This window comes from Toxorhynchites rutilus, chromosome 3 (genome assembly GCF_029784135.1).
Source record: "Toxorhynchites rutilus septentrionalis strain SRP chromosome 3, ASM2978413v1, whole genome shotgun sequence".
In the NCBI taxonomy this organism is placed as follows: domain Eukaryota; kingdom Metazoa; phylum Arthropoda; class Insecta; order Diptera; family Culicidae; genus Toxorhynchites; species Toxorhynchites rutilus.
The window spans coordinates 218,562,406-218,577,154 of record NC_073746.1 but is presented as its reverse complement, the minus strand read 5'-3'; the positions used below and the strand labels follow the sequence as shown (position 1 = coordinate 218,577,154).

General features: G+C 41.0%; 1 protein-coding gene across 8 annotated transcripts in view; it reads right to left on the bottom strand.

Moving 5' to 3' along the window:
- LOC129775114 (lachesin-like) overlaps positions 1–14,749 on the bottom strand; it is a 277,293-nt gene that overhangs the window by 18,359 nt on the left and 244,185 nt on the right. For 7 of the 8 annotated variants that reach the window (XM_055779393.1, XM_055779395.1, XM_055779394.1 and 4 more), the window contains one exon: positions 8,659–8,718. In XM_055779393.1, coding sequence (XP_055635368.1) covers positions 8,659–8,718 — 60 coding nt within the window. Of the gene's footprint in view, positions 1–8,658; positions 8,719–12,625; positions 12,807–14,749 lie in introns of those variants that run through there. The other variant, XM_055779397.1, reaches the window with a different exon arrangement.

The window sequence follows — 14,749 nt, the reverse complement described above, 5'->3', positions numbered from 1 at the left end:
CAAATATTTCAAAATTTCGGATTTTTAAAATTTCTGTTTTTATGAATCGTAACAATTGGTTGGTGCGAATTCAATGATTATTGCATATTTTCAATTATGAAAATATGCTTTAAAAGGATAAAATAAGTCTTTTAAATACCCATATCTATATATATATATATATATATATATATATATATATATATATATATATATATATATATATATATATATATATATATATATATATATATATATATATATATAGCAAATTAAACGAAATTTGGCATGTTTTAGGGTGCAATAAATGTTTTTACGGTGGTTAGACACTCCACCCTCTCTCTAAGGGGGAGCTACCATACAAATGAAAGACAGATTTCTGCATAATTCGAAAACTAATCAACAAAATGGAGTCAAATTTGTCATGCGAATGTTTTAGGGGATACGAAACGTTTCCATGGTGAATAGACACTCCTCCCCTCTCTCTCTGAGGGGGGGGGATTAACTGCGATACAAATGAAGCATACATTTATGTATAATTCAAGAGCTAAACAAGCAAACTGAACCAAATTTGGCATGCAGAGGTTCTAGAGGGCGGTTGGTAAATAACTGGACTAAGCGTACCATCGGTACTTCGCGTACCTGCAGGCATAAAATAGACCCCATTCGTGGTCCTTAGCTTCCTGTCCAGAAACTCCTATCCCTACCTCCCCGTGGTGCCGGCTGGGGTACGAGTAACCATAGTGAAGATCGGGTAACCAACCCCGGTGGGATCTTGAACGTATGCTGACAGGGAAGAGGGCCTATCCGAGCGTCTGTTCACCATGGAAGTGCGGCTCAAAACAGCGTCTGATCCCCATGTTAGGGGCGGCTGATCACTGTCTTCGTGCCAGCGGGGACTCTAAAAAGAGCTGTACACGACGGTCCTCCGGCGAGACAGGGGGTTGGTGCAGGCCCTGCAAGCCATCCGTAAAAATAAAACGCACAGGAAAATTCACAAAGAAATTCGAGACAGGACAATCGGACTAGACCCACGCAAAGAACACGGACTAGAGATTTGAAACTCGGAACATGGAACTGCAAGTCTCTCAATTTTCTTGCGAGTACCCGAATTCTTTCGGAAATATTGAGAGCCCGCAATTTCAACATCGTAGCGCTGCAGGAGGTGTACTGGAAAGGTTCGATGGTGCGATCGTTCCATGGTGGATATACCATCGATCAGAGCTGCGGCAACACACACGAGCTGGGTACAGCTTTCATCGTGATGGGGGAGATGCAAAAACGGGTGATTGGTTGGTGGCCGATCAATGAGAGAATGTGCAGATTGAGGATGAGAAGCCACTTCTTCAATATCAGCATTATCAACGTCCACAGCCCCCATCTAGCTAGCACCGATGACAATAAAGAAGAATTCTACGCGCAGCTAGAGCGTGAATACGATCGCTGCCCAAAACACGACATCAAAATCGTCATCGGTGATTTGAACGCTCAGGTCGGCCAGGAGGAGGAATTCAGAACGGTATTTGGTAGGTTCAGCGCCCATCAGCGAACCAACGAAAACGGCCTAAGACTTATCGACTTCGCTGCCTCCAAGAACATGGCCATACGTAGCACCTTCTTCCAGCACAGCCTCCAATACCCTTACACCTGGAGATCACCACAGCAAACAGAAACACAAATTGACCACGTTTTGATCGACGGTCGGCACTTCTCGGATATCATCGACGTCAGAACCTATCGTGGCGCTAACATCGATTCAGACCACTACCTGGTGATGGTCAAACTGCGTTCTAACTGTCAGTCGTCAATAACATAAGACACCAGCGCTCACCACGGTACCACCTACGACGACTACAGGAGCCGAACGTTGCTGCAACATATTCGCAGCGTCTTGAAGCTGCGTTACCGGGGGTAGACGAACTGGATGCTGTTCCCCTCGATGAATGCTGGAACTCCTTAAAATCAGCAATTAGCAGCACAGCAGAGACCGTCATCGGGTATGAACAACGAGGACAACGGAACGAATGGTTTGACGACGAGTGCCGAGCGCTCCTGAACGAGAAGGATGCAGCACGCGCAGCCATGCTGCAACGAGCGACTCGACAAAACGTGGAACGATACAGACTGAAACGAAGGCAGCAAACACATCTCTTTCGGGAAAAAATGCGCCGCCTGGAAGAGAAAGAGTGTGAGTAGATGGAGCTGCTTTATCGTTCTTGAGAATCGCGGAAGTTCTTCAAGAAACTAAACGTCTCGCACAAAGGCTTTGTGCCGCGGGCCGAAATGTGCAGAAACAAGGAAGGAGGCATCTTGACGAACGAACGCGAGGTGATCGAAAGGTGGAGGCAGCACTACGATGAACACCTGAACAGCGCGCAGACAGGAGACCTAGACGGCGTTGAGGAGGACTACACCGGTGCAATGAACAACGACGACGTACCACCCCCGACGATGGGTGAAGTTAAGGAGGCCATTAATCAGCTCAAGAACCACAGAGCAGCTGGTAAGGATGGCCTCGTAGCGGAGCTCTTCAAGGGAGGGCCGAGAAAACTTGTAGAGTGTATGCACCGGTTGATAGTCAGGATCTGGGACACAGAACAGCTACCGGAGGAGTGGAAGGACGGGGTAATCTGCCCCATTTATAAAAAAGGCGACAAGTTGGATTGTGGGAACTATCGTGCCATCACAATCCTGAATGGTGCCTACAAAATTTTGTCTCAGATCCTCTTCCGCCGCCTATCGCCAATAGTAAGTAGATTTGTGGGAAGTTATCAGGCCGGATTCATGCCCGGTTGCTCGACGACGGACCAGATTTTTACACTGCGGCAGATCCTCCAAAAGTGCCGCGAGTATCAGATCCCTACACACCACATCTTCGTCGACTTCAAGGCCGCATATGATACAATCGACCGACGACTTCCCCGAAAGCTGACAAGACTGATTCAGGCAACGATGAACGCTGTGCGGTACAGTGTGCGGATCTCAGGTGAGCTGTCGGAATCATTTGAGACTCACAGGGGACTTCGACAAGGCGATGGAATCTCCTGTCTGCTCTTCAACGTGGCGCTGGAAGGTGTTATGCGGAGAGCGGGCTTCAACATGCGGGGCACGATTTTCAACAAGTCTAGTCAGTTTATCTGCTTCGCCGACGACGTGGACATAATCGGAAGAACACATGCGACGGTAGCCGACTTGTATACCCGACTGAAACACGAAGCAGGGCTGATTGGGCTTGGGATCAATGCGTCTAAGACTAAATACATGCTAGCAGGAGGGACTGATCGCAACAGAGTTCTTCTTGGTAGTAGTGTTGTGATCGACGGCGACGAGCTCGAGGTGATAGAGGAATTTGTCTACCTTGGCTCGTTGATAACAACTGACAACAACAACAGCCGTGAAATTCGAAGACGCATTGTCAATGGAAGTCGAGCCTACTATGGGCTCCGCAAATCCTTGAGGTCCAACAAACTCCGACCCCGTACGAAGTGTACCATGTACAAATCCCTAATTCGACCGGTTGTTCTCTATGGGCACGAAGCATGGGCAAGATGCTTGAAGAGGACTCACAAGCGCTTGGAGTTTTCGAACGCCGAGTGCTCAGAACAATATACGGTGGTGTACAGGAAAGCGGAGTATGGAGAAGGAGAATGAACCACGAACTGGCGCAACTCTACGGCGAACCCAGCATTCAGAAAGTCGCCAAGGCTGGACGAGTGCGATGGGCAGGGCATGTTGTAAGATTGCCGGACAGCAGTCCTGCAAAGATGGTGTTCGCATCGAATCCGGTAGGAACAAGAAGGAGAGGAGCCCAGCGAGCGAGGTGGTTGGACCAGGTGGAGCAGGACTTGGCAAGAATCGGTGCAGCCGGGAGTTGGAGAACTGCAGCCATGGATCGGGATTATTGGCGAAAAATTGTGAAGAAGATCTAATCTCTCAATGGGATGTAGTATCATTATAAATAAATAAATAAAGGTTCTAGAGGGCAAGAAACATTTCTAAGGTGGTTCAACACTCCCCCTCTACCTTTCAGAGGGGGGGGGGGTCTGCCATACAAACGAAACACAAACTTCTGCATAACTCGAGATCTAATCAAGCACAATTTGGGATGTGAGGGTTTTTGGGTATGAGTAATGTTTCTATGATGGTATGACACCCATAAAAACATTACACATATTTCAACCAAAAATATTCCAACCAAACATGACAATTGAAAATTTTGGGAAAAGTCTGAAGGAAAAGGGGAAAATTCGGAAAATAAATTCCCATATGTTCTGCAATTACATAGTGACAAGTGCTGTTAGTCTATTTGATTTTTGCGCTAGCGAAATTGATCTTTGTTTGAAACTGGAAATGGATTTTAATGTTATGAAACGCACTCCTATACCTTCTTCTATCTATACCAAAAAAGAATCGCCGGATGTGTTGATAAAAGCAAAACTCGAGGAAAGAATTGTCCGATTTAGGGTTGTTTTTATTCTATCATATTTTTTGTATCAAACATTTATTCCATGTAACGGAGAAACATGTTATTTGCAAGTGGTTGAAAAATCTTGCACGAGAATTGTGTCTGAAAATAATCTGATATTATAATGATGATTTTGTTAGAAATACTAGGAATTTTATAGTAAAAGGTAAATTCAACGGGGTCCATTAGAAGATCAATCAATGAACAGTTCTGCGATGGGACCCATGAACTTGCTCATAGTAAGAGAACGTGAATGTTTGAAGGTATTGATAACAAAAAACAAATTTTGGGCGGGACGAAGTTTGCCGGGTCAGCTAGTCTTAAATATAATGATATCCAAAACAACTTTGGTGATTTTTTTAGCATATTAATCTTATCTGACAACCGTTTCAGTATTATCCAGAATCTCATTGATAGGACCAAAAACCTTATTTTATGAGCAGGAATACAACCAAAACAACGTTAGGAAGCTATTTTCAACATATGGAGAACAATGATGATTTGGCTGATGTAGTTGGAGGAGATAAAAAACTACAGAAAGAAATATTTGAAACATAAAATTTCGTAGCTGGAAAGGTAGTATGTCACAAAATTAATATTTTTGAATGTTACCGTTACTGTTAAAAACAATGAAAGAAAAAATGCGGATATCTGACCTCGAGAATTCGTGAACAACAACCCTTGGATAAGCTTTTCAGAGAAGTTCAAATTAAGCTATTAACAGAAGAGGTTAAAAAAGTTAAGCGTTAGTGCAATGAAATTGTGCAATTCTTGCTCTGAAGGGAAATCCCCCAATGTTAGCGCATGTCTTACCAGTACGAACGCCGAAGAGGAAAAGAGGACGAGTCATGGTTATCCATGTAAACCATAACATCGACGGCTGTGATGTTACTCATACTAGTTCACCGTCTGTGTCACCTAAGTACGTAGAGTTCAGTTCGCTTCACACTTTCAAATCAATAAGCTCATTTCACACTTCCTTAATGACGTATACCACACAGAAATGATAACGGAGAATTTGCAAATTCGTTTTGCATGTCAAGGTGGATTCGAAAAGGCTTCCCGTTTACATCCACGAGAACTACGTACTACGTCAAATTAGAGTAGTTCGTTTCAGTCCTGGTTTGTTATTATAATCATATGTCACATTGCACGTTAATATATGAAATTATATTTTGTAGGCATTCTTGAAGATTTATTCGAGCTGCTACAACATAAAGTATCAACTGTGTCGGTTGAAGAAAAGGACTGCGGATTGGTTCTAGACGAAATGAGCGTATCCGAGGCAAAACAGTGTTACAAAATGCAAAACAGTTTGTTGGAACAACAACGTATCCTATGTCCCATACATTTGCATGTAAAGGTTTAGTATTCATGCTAGTCGGGATCGCCGCGCGCTGGAAACAGGTTGATTTCGAGTATACCAGCAACTCTATAAAAAAGAGTTCTTGAAGAATGCTGTATTGAATGTAATTTCAAGAGCAGAAGGAATCAGTTTGTGTGTCCATTTCGTATCAATAGATTCCGATTCCGAAAACCAGCGAAACATTTCACATGATTTGGGGATTGATATCCGTCGCAAAAAGCAGACACTAAATGCTGCGATACCTCATCCAAACTATGAAAACAGAATGCTAAACATTATATCCGATCCCGAACGCGTACTTAAAAATACGGTACATGGATAGTTGAACAATGTCTACCTCAAAGTTCCGGATTGGTATCTTCTTGAGAAAAAGCTAACATTCAATATTGTTCATCGACCATTTAACCACAATCGTATACTCCGAAATAAACAACACGTTGCGACTTTGTCACAGATTAACACCCTCGGATGTATGCTTTGACAAGAAAACTTTGTTCAGACTTTGTTCAATAGTGCGACCTTATCAATAATAGGGCAGAAGAGAGAATATTGTGTTTAAATAATCCTATGAGATATAACGAGGATATCACTTATTTGAAGAATATGGTGCGGTTGATGTATGATCTCCAAGTACAGTAAAACCGACATTGGAAGCCATGGCAAACAGGTGTCATCGTATGCACGAATTCAATTGTGAGGTTGACTGATCGACTTCTGCATGGAGGACACAAACGAATATTTACATCGCGGTTCGTCCAAGATTGTCTGGAGAGTCTTTTCTCGTTGATTCGTGCAAATCAATGGCGGACAACTCCGTTGCAATTCAGCAACAACTTGAAGATTGCGACTCTTTCGCAATACATGATCGTATTACCGAATGCTTCGTATACAGCCGATGCACAAGACAGTCTTGTTTGATTGATAAACTTGCTATCCAAGTGGTGAGAAATATGTTCAGCCCAGAAATTGATGGACAGTGAAGCAGCACATTGGTTTTGACGGCTGTGTTGGGGAAACCGGTAATCCGGCCAATCAAAACGTGGCAATTAAGACGATTAGATAGCATTTGACATTTTGCAATACCATTTTATTAATTGTGATAAATGCGTGAAAATATTTCCTATAAATTGATGCAAAATGTCGATGTCGTCTGATGTCGAAATCAGACAACGAGCGACTGGTCCGTGTCTGACAGAAATTTGGTCCGCAAATGACTCCCTATGATCTGATACCTAGGGGTTATGCCTAAGATCAGTGTTGGAAAAAATCATCTTCGCTAAGATCAAATGCATAGATTTTCGGGCTAGGTTGCATCGAAAACCTATATATTCCAAACGAAAATTAAAATAACAGATCCAGGCAACCACTGAATATGAGTAAATGATCTTTTGTCCTTCAATATTTTTTGATGTTTTTTTTCCACCCAGTTTCATTTTCATCTTGATTATCGGAAACGTCAGAACTGAATTTCATTTCAGCCAAATGAATATCAGCTGTTGTTAACTTCTAACCTGAGGCTGCTGTGTGCTGTTGGGTTTTGCAGCTGCCGGATGCCGTATTCGGAAATACCCTATGAAATTCCCGATGTCGCAAATGACTTGACGGTAGCTAAAACCACTCGTTGTATCCATTCTGCATATGCCGTTGCTACCGTTACGCAAAATAAAATTTATTTTGAACTTAAATTCACTGCCAGAACGAATAACGTTTCGGATGTGATGAATATCAATTTGTTGCTTCTGATATCCAAAGTATAAATAACAGCGAAGTTATGAACCCCACTCAATATCGCATTCATTCATTATAGCAAATTTGTTCATGCAACAGCGATATGAACAAAATGAACTCGTTTGTTATTGTCATCAAATAAGGGCAGTGTGTTTCAAGCTGAAAAAAAGTCATTTACACTGGAACAAAATCATTTTCGTTACTCGTGAATATTTGTTGATATTCTAAGACACTGCCTAAGATATAACCGCAAGGTTAACGTAGGACTACCGTTAACTTAGTAATCATTTGAGTAATTTGATTAAATTATCAAATAAAACAATTTCCGAATAGAATTGCATTTTGTTTTCTCAATCCTACCGTTTGATTAGAACACACAAATGCCAATAATAGTCAGGGGATAGACAAAAAAAAGTGAGACTAGCAAAAATGTTTGTTATTCAGATAGTCATAACGCCTCCAATAATATACTGAGATAGATTCAACTGAATTTATCTAGTTTTATCAACTTGTTTCTGAGTTTGAGAAGGAAAGGAGACACCGGAGATGTTCTGAAATTTCGGAGAGTATATTGAAAGCAGCATGTTCCAACACTCATATTTCGGCTTTCCGACCAGCACAAATCTCTTATTTCATTCTAGGTCGCATGAGAAAAACATGAATAACACTAGAGAAAAAAATACAAGAGTTGCAAAATGCACATTCTAAAATACCCCCAGAAAATTCGAAAAATTTGCGTTGTCCGCTAGCCACATTTAAACCAGAAATGGTCCTATGAAACTAGATAAAATTGTCCGACAAATTTAATTAATTGGTTTCAAATTAGTATATTTTTCGATAAGTTACGGTTGTTCGAACATTGGGGAAAATTTGCTAGAATCTATATCTTTGGTCCATCCCCTGTACCTTTGATATCAGAATTTACTCCTTCCGGAGCAATAACTTCTTCATAACCGAAATCATTATTCACAAATTAAACGAGAAAAGTTTGTTATTCCGCTCCAAGTATTGAAGCACTTGAATGGCATTGTTCTACTAGACAGTGGATCAGCACTACGCGCAACAAGCTCCTGAGAGAGAGAGTGAAAGGATGAAACCAGCACACTTCTATGTCACATACCTCCAATTATATTTAATTGATCGTCGCTTGTTTGTACTCCGCCCGGATGAATTTTTATTTCTGAAACGAGAGCAGGAAAGAGAAAGAATGAGTCGAAAACAATGAGAAAATTGTCAAACAAATCAATTCCGAGTAGAACAAAAAAGGAGGAAATCAGAAGTCCTGTGTTGTCTACAATTGGAATCAACAGCAGTGGCGATGATAATAGACTGGAAACAACGGAGGCAGAACGCAGATGACAATGGCAGCCAAACAAGATGATGCCGATGATGGTAATGATGTTGTTGGGGAATCCTTCGGATAGGATGGTAATGGCGCAAAACATGATGTACAACGAACAGGAAAATTATAAATGATTTGATTGAATGAATGGGACTGATTGTTTGTCTGGATGAAAAATCTAATTAGTTCAGCCCTTTTGTGTTCATATTCGCCGGCTCAGAACTCGGGTGGCACTGGGCGCCCGTGAAGAAGAACATCAATGTCCCTTGTTTGCTTGCCGTTCGTCCTTCGACTATGACGTTCTCATCGGCGTGAAGGTAAATACATACACACAGAGAAACCGGTAGCCGGAACGGAAGAACGATATTGCCTCCGAGCTGGCAATTCGAACTATACATCAGTTCACATTGATCATGGTACCAAAAGTGGGAGCAAACCGGCATCCAATACGTGGCGGTAACGATGCTGCCAATAATGTTTTTCAGCCGAAAATTGTCTCCACTAGTTTTCCTCAACAAGTTTGTTGAAGACCCTTTAGCCTGGAAGCAATTTTAAGCCCAGTAGATTACAAGGTGATATAGCAAGGAAATGATAATGGATTGTGAAATTGAAATAGAAATAGAAATTTACTCTTACATTAGCATCAACATAGTGCATACATAATACTAATTAAATAGTTCTCGTTCGTAATCCAAGAACCGAGAATGAAATCATTTTAAAATTAGTTTCTATTAAAGGGTGTGTCACATCAAATTGCATCACGGAAAAAACGCTGTAGAAATTTAATTTTTAGGAATTATATTATCAGCTTTGGTTTTATAATCAGATAAGAGTGTATAGATCACGTTGGCCATGCTTCACTGTCAATTTTACGTAAATTTGGAAAAATGTCGTCGAACGAAAAAGAGCGTCGTGAATTAATCTTGTACACTCATTTCGAGAATCCGGAGTTGTCACATCGGGACATCGGTAAGATGCTGGGAATCGTCCAATCCACGGTCAGCAGAGTACTTAAACGATACTTCGAGAACCTAACCATCGACCGGAAGGTGAAGAAAGGCAAAAATGGATGCTCCGTCAGTGAAAAAGATCACAAGCGCGTAGTTAAGCAGTTTAGACGTGATCCGAGAAGTTCGGTCCGGGATGTCGCCAATAAGCTGAATTTGTCAAGTTCATTCGTCCAGCGGACCAAGCAGCGGGGGGGCCTGCGTACATACAAGGTTCAGAAGGCTCCTAACCGCGACGAAATGCAAAACATGGTGGGGAAGACGCGAGCCCGGAAGCTGTACACCGAAATGCTGACGAAGCCGCATTGCCTGGTAATGGACGACGAAACCTACGTCAAAGCGGACTTTCATCAGCTGCCGGGCCTGTTGTTCTTCTCCGCAGAGGACAAATTCAGCGTTCCGGAGGAGATTCGCAAGCAGAAACTATCCAAGTTTGCCAAAAAGTACATGGTGTGGCAAGCGATCTGCTCTTGCGGAAAGCGGAGCGCCCCCTTCGTGATGACCGGCACGGTAAACGGGCAGGTTTACCTTAAGGAGTGCCTACAGAAGCGCTTACTACCACTATTGAAGCAACACGAGGGCCCGACCATCTTCTGGCCGGATCTCGCTTCGTGCCACTATTCAAAGGACGTGTTGGAGTGGTACGAAGCCAACGGGGTCACCTTCGTGCCAAAGGAAATGAACCCGCCCAACGCGCCGGAGCTTCGCCCAATAGAGAAATATTGGGCGATTATGAAGCAGGCCCTCCGGAAGAACCCAAAAGTTGTCAAATCGGAGGCGGACTTCCAGAGAAAATGGATTTCTGTTCAAAAAAACTACAACCTGACGTTGTACAGAACCTTATGGACGGGGTAAAGAGGAAGGTGCGAGCATACGGGCTTGGGCTCGAAGTATGAATAAAAAGAAAATGCCAAAAGTTGTTTAATAGTTTTTATTTTACTGTCTAAAATTTTCAAAAGGATCGGTCTACTGGGCGAATTTCTACAGCGTTTTTTCCGTGATGCAATTTGATGTGACACACCCTTTACATTTTATTTTCGAGTTTTTAGTACATTATCTATATCATTAATATATTTCTCTAAAATGAAACCATTCAACAATATTTTTTTCAATTTCTTAATACTTTTCTTCGGAATGTTTTCATCGTGTACTAGAATACTGCCTTAAGCAAAAAATGTACACTTCTCGCTCCTCTAACTACTTCTCTCTCTACATTCTATCCTCAGTAATCGCAGCTAGGTCATATCCTAGCTGCAAATACATTCCCAGATGTATTTGAGAATGTGGAAGATAGGTCAGAACCTCATCTATCGGATTGTATAGCAAGCCTAAATTGGAACGTTTTTGCAGTTGAGTTATCAACTAAATAAAAAGTTGATGAAGAGAAATCGATCAAGTCACTTACACCCCTTGCATTCTGAGCCCCTCAATTGTTCTTAATCATCTAAACGATAGATCGTGCTAAAAATTGACATAAAGCGCACTGATAGTAGTACAAACTTTAAAAAAAATAGAAAAGGGAGAAATGTTCAGCGGGAGTTTTAAAAGATTTAAAATTAAAAATTCCTGCTTTATATTTGACAGAATGAAAATTTGTTTGGGGACTAAGAAATTTTTTATTTTACACTAGATGGCAGTTCAGCTTTGTGTGATTTCGGTTTGGCTGTGTAAGGCGGCATTAAAAAGATGAGATTTAGTGCTGAACAGTGTATATTTGATCAGTTTTGAGTGAACCAAGAGACATCTTGCCGATTCCGAAAAAAACGAACTCAGGATCAAAAGTCAATATAATTTTACAATAGAGAAAAATCTCTCTTCTCTTTACTCAATAATCTTCTTTGCTCAATGATCTTTTAAGCGGTACGACTACAAAATGAAACGCATTTTTGTATTGTCTAAAGGAGAACTTTGAATGCTTCTGAGTACTTGGTCCACTCTGTCTTAGAGAAGGGCGAACGCTCATGACACGTTCATTTGATGCGGCTCATCAAAACGAGCGTACAATCCATGGTTCTATACAAACAAGCCGCGTCTCTAAAATGAGCCACGGTTCATTCTTTCAGAGGGTTAAAGCAGACATGAACTTACGAACTGAATGGGAGAATATTCTACCTGTATGTTTATGTATATTTCTGTTTTTTCTGTCGTTTCATTTTTAGTAGGACCTTGAGAGAAAATGAGCTAGAAATGAAATTAAAAAAAAAACGCGATCTCGCAAGCAAACATGTGTTCCACTGATTGCCCGGTTATTTTGAAACATTGGAGACGATCCTTCAGTAAGATCCGACCGATTATATCTCATTATATCGAGTTGTATATCTGAAAATTTCCACATAGGTTAGTATATATTAGCTGTCATACTAAACATGTTTCCGTGCTCGTATTTTGGTGTACTTTACGTACTTTACGCTCTTGTGCGAAATCGATTTTTAAAATACTGTCTATTACCGCAACTTCAGTACCACGTGATCCAATTTTTCCGAAGCCAGGACAAGGTTGCAGCGAAGGGCGAAGTAGACCTTCATCAGATAACATCAAAAAGATCATGTTTATTAACCAGAATATTCAATAAAATGATGATTATGATGTGCCCCCTGCTTCCTCTACAAAATTTTAAACAAGACGAGTTATTTTTTTATCCCTTTTGTTTATTTTAGGCTCATTAGCATTTTAGCTGTAACAGAGTCGAATTTCAATCGTGTACATGTCACATGTTTTTCATATCTATAATTAGCACATTACACAGTTGTCATTTTTCAGCGTAAGAGTATTCCTTCTGTTCTTCCATTATCCAGTGAGTATTAATAGAACAGCAGCCGATGTGTCTTGAAGAGCAGAGCAGTTGTATGGATGAATCGATCTTATTTCGACCGTGGATCGATCTCCACCGCTGATGATTGTTGCGTGGACGTAGTTATTCTGTAACAACAAAAAGATGGTCAATAAAGTCCTTGAGTTTTGAACTCACGATCGATCGCTTACTAAACGAACGAGCAGCCAATGTGGCTACGGAGACCCCCCACAAACGAGTTATCTATAAGATAATTTATTTTCCTCAACATTGATATCAGTTTAGCAAAAAAAAAACATACTGATTTTGTTTACAGATATAATTTTTTATATAATATTGCAATGTCGAAAATGTCGGTCCCGACAAGGTCCTTGCAGTTGATTGGTCCACCGAATTTTTCTGTTTCAACCCTTGTTTTGGATTGACAATGACTATCCTCATCTTAGGAAATCGAGAAATTTTCATTTACGAAAAATTCCTAGACCGGCTATAAAAAAACTTTAACTTTATATCCTTTATATATGTGCATCGCGTGACGCTTAAACTTCTGTAGGCTATTTTTTTCAACGAAATAAAATAAAAACCATAGTAAAAACAACAATAAATAAAAAGTCCATCTTCGTCAAGATCATGACAGACTTCGTAAGTCAAAATCGTTTTCAAAAAAATAAAAAAAAACTTGTTAGGAAAATACAGCTTCAACGTGTGAAATAATGTTTCTATTAAATTTTGTTTCTTCTAAATTCTTGTTCGATTAATATGTCTTGGTATCGAGTTGAAAACATTCACAACATAGCGAATTGTATAAAGTATATATTACGAAATGAAGTGTTCTTATTTCATTCGTATTTCCATTAGGTGTACCGGTAAGTTTCTTCGGTTTTACAACAGATAGCGTAACTTGATTATTATTCCAGTGAATAAAATTTCCAGACATTCGTTGGAAAGCTACTGTTATTGTGCGTCTTTTTCAGTATATGTCAAAAAGTTGAAGCGTTAACAACATAGTTTTTTGCCACTTCAAATATGTCGAATTTCGTGCCAACCAGAGTGTTTTTGCGGGGAGTGTTACTTTATTACTTCAATATGAAGAAAAAAGCTGCGGAAAGTGATCGCATTTTAGTGGAAGTTTGTGGGAACCATGCTCCAACTGATCGAAGGTGTCAGAAGTGGTTTGCACGGTTTAAAAGTGGTAATTTTGACGCGGAAGTCGAAAAACGTTCCGGCACGCCAAAAATGTTTGAAGATGAAGAATTGGAGGCTTTACTCGATCAAGATCCATCACAAACGCAACGAGAACTTGCAGATACACTTGGAGTAGCTCAGCAAACCATATCCGATCGTTTAAAACCAATCGTAATGATCCGAAAGATAGGACATTGGGTGCCGTATGAATTGAAGCCACGAGACGTCGAACGTCGTTTTTTCACGTGAGGAACTGCTCCCACGGCATAGAACAAAGGGTTTTTTTGCATCGAATCGTGACTGGCGATGAAAAGTGGGTCCATTACTATAATCCTAAACGTCGGGCCACGTATGGATACCCCGGCCATGCATCAACATCAACGGCCGCGCGAAATATTTACGACCAGAAGGTTATGTTGTCTATTTGGTGGGACCAGCTGGGTGTGGTGTACTATGAGCTGCTAAACCCGAATGAAACCATTACGTGGGACCTCTACCGACGACAATTGATGCATTTGAGCCGTGCACTAAGGAAAAACGGCCACAATACGAGCAAAGACACAATGAAGTTACGAAACCGGTCAAAATATACTTGGAAACGCGGAAATGGTAGGTCTTATCCCACCCGTCGTATTCTCCAGACACGTCACGCCAAGTTATTTTATCTCCCGAATGCTCATCATCAATAGAGATTTTTTCATTTATCCGATTTCTCGAGATTACAATATACTTGATTTAACCATCTACCTAATACGTTGAGCCCCGAATTTTTATTGTTGCGCTTTCTATTCAGCCCGCATCAAGAGCATTTGCACAACATCATTGTCGGTCCCAGCTCCCAAAAATACTTCATTGCATAGCCATAGAGCTTGTGATGAGACCGCGC